Source organism: Nannospalax galili, unplaced genomic scaffold (genome assembly GCF_000622305.1).
Source record: "Nannospalax galili isolate Female #2095 unplaced genomic scaffold, S.galili_v1.0 scaffold251, whole genome shotgun sequence".
Classification (NCBI taxonomy): Eukaryota; Metazoa; Chordata; class Mammalia; order Rodentia; family Spalacidae; genus Nannospalax; species Nannospalax galili.
In genome coordinates this window covers 438,905-440,839 of record NW_008329576.1, presented here as the reverse complement: position 1 = coordinate 440,839, position 1,935 = coordinate 438,905, and the positions used below count along the sequence as shown (strand labels likewise).

At 51.0% G+C, this 1,935-nt stretch overlaps 1 protein-coding gene across 1 annotated transcript in view; it reads right to left on the bottom strand.

Annotated features, from left to right (window-relative positions):
* The window catches only part of Espl1 (extra spindle pole bodies like 1, separase), a 29,182-nt gene that overhangs the window by 15,026 nt on the left and 12,221 nt on the right, over window positions 1–1,935 (bottom strand). Inside the window, exon 12 of the mRNA XM_008838535.3 lies at window positions 1,148–1,282. Within this exon, the coding sequence (XP_008836757.1) occupies window positions 1,148–1,282 (135 nt within the window). The remainder of the gene's footprint in view (window positions 1–1,147; window positions 1,283–1,935) is intronic.

Below are 1,935 nucleotides of genomic sequence, written 5' to 3'. Positions count from 1 at the left end.
TTTTTTTTGTCTTTTTGAGACAGGGTCTCCCTGCAGCCCCAGCTGTCCTGGAACTCACAATGTAGACCAGGCTGTCCTTGAACTCAGAGATCCGCCTGCCTCTGCTTCCTGAGTGCTGGGGCTAAAGGCGTGCGCCACCATGCCCGGCCTTCATGAAGGAGGCAACAACCAAGGTGGGGCCTTGAAAAGAAAGCAGAGGTTTGAGGAGTGAAAAAAAAGGAGAGGTAGAGCGGGGTGTGGTGGTGCACGCCTTTAATCCCAGCACTTGGGAGGCAGAGGCAGGCGGATCTCTGTGAGTTCAAGGCCAGCCTGGTCTACAAAGCGAGTTCCAGGCCAGCTAGAGCTACAGAGAGACCCTGTCTCAAAAAAAAGGAGGTAGAAGAGCACTTGAGGTGAAGGGACTAACACAACCAAAGACATACAGGGAATATAAAGTAACTGGTTCAGGGAGGGAAAGGTATAACCATAATATAAGAGGTGTGTAATAGAGTCAGGATAATATCCTTCAGGTAAACGGAGAAGCAATCGGAGTCTTTTAAGAGGGAAAGAGATGACCAGACCTGTGCCAACCAGTAGAAATCAGAAGATGAAGTCAAAAAGTTACTGGGGCTGGGCCAGGTGTGGTGGTGCATGCCTTTAGGCCCAGCACTTGGGAGGCAGAGGCAGGCAGATCTCTGTGAGTTCAAGGCCAGCCTGGTCCACATAGTGAGCTGGGGCTACAGGGAGACCGTCTCAAAAAGACAAAAAAAAAAAAAAAAAAAAAAGTTACTGGGGCTGTAACTCAGTGACAAAGCACTTGTCTAGCACACAGGAAGGAGGCCCTGGGCTCAACCCCTCGTACTGCCAAGAAAAAAAGGAAAGGAAAAGAGTAAAGGCTAAGTAGGAGACAGTGGAACAGTTGCAGATGAGAAATGAAGCACCATCTAAGTCCACAGAAACAGGTGGGAAATAGCGATAGCCAGTAGATTCCTGGAGGCCATCAGTTCTTGCAGTAGGCAGGAAAGAAGCCTCCAGTTCCCACAGCTGCCTCTACCACTCCTCACTCTATCACACTACAGCCAAATGTGGGAATTGTGCTTTCATCACCCCATCTTCTTTAAGGCTACCTGCCCCCCTGCAGCCCCCGGCTTGACTAGCCAGCACTCACCTGGGCATAGCTGGGACAGCCGAGGCTCAAGAGTTGCTGGGTGAGCTGGCAGGAGGAGCTGACTGCCTTCGCATGGTCCTCTAGTGTCTCAGAGACAATCCGCAGGAGTAGGAGGGTCTCCAGAGCCTGCAGGGGCTGGCCATCCAAGAGCAGCTTGTTGAGCCTGCTCCCGTGAGAGCCTCCATTTCCACCCTTCACCCCCAAGTCTTCTGAAACTTTGGACCTCAGGGTTGTTCATGGATGCCCACAGAGAGGGCCATCAACCATCCTCAGAGAACCTGCTTCTTTTGTTTGTATTATCTGCATGCGTGTAAGTGCACTTGTGTCATGCAATGCCGGAAGAGGTAAGAGGGCACTGGATTTTCCAGCGACTGGACTTGGATGGTTAGCAGCCAGGTGGGCGCTGGGAATTGAACCCAGGTCCTCTGCAAAAGCAGCCAGTGCTCTTAGCCTCTGAACCATCTCTCCAGGCCCTGTTTTGTTTTTTAAGAAAGGGTTTCCCTGTAGTCCCAGCTAGCCTGGAACTCATATAGAAAGGCTGGCCTTAATTTCATAAAGATCCACCTGCCTCTGCCTCCCAAGTGCTAGGCCTAAAGTCATGCACCACCATGCCTGGCTCAAGACCTTATTTTTTTTTAATAATATTTTTTTTTTGTCTTTTTTGAAGCAGGGTCTCCCTGTAGCCCCAGCTGTCCTGGAACTCACTATGTAGACCAGGCTGGCCTTGAAATCACAGATATCCACCTGCCTCTGCCTCCCAAGTGCTGGGACTACAGGCATGCACCACC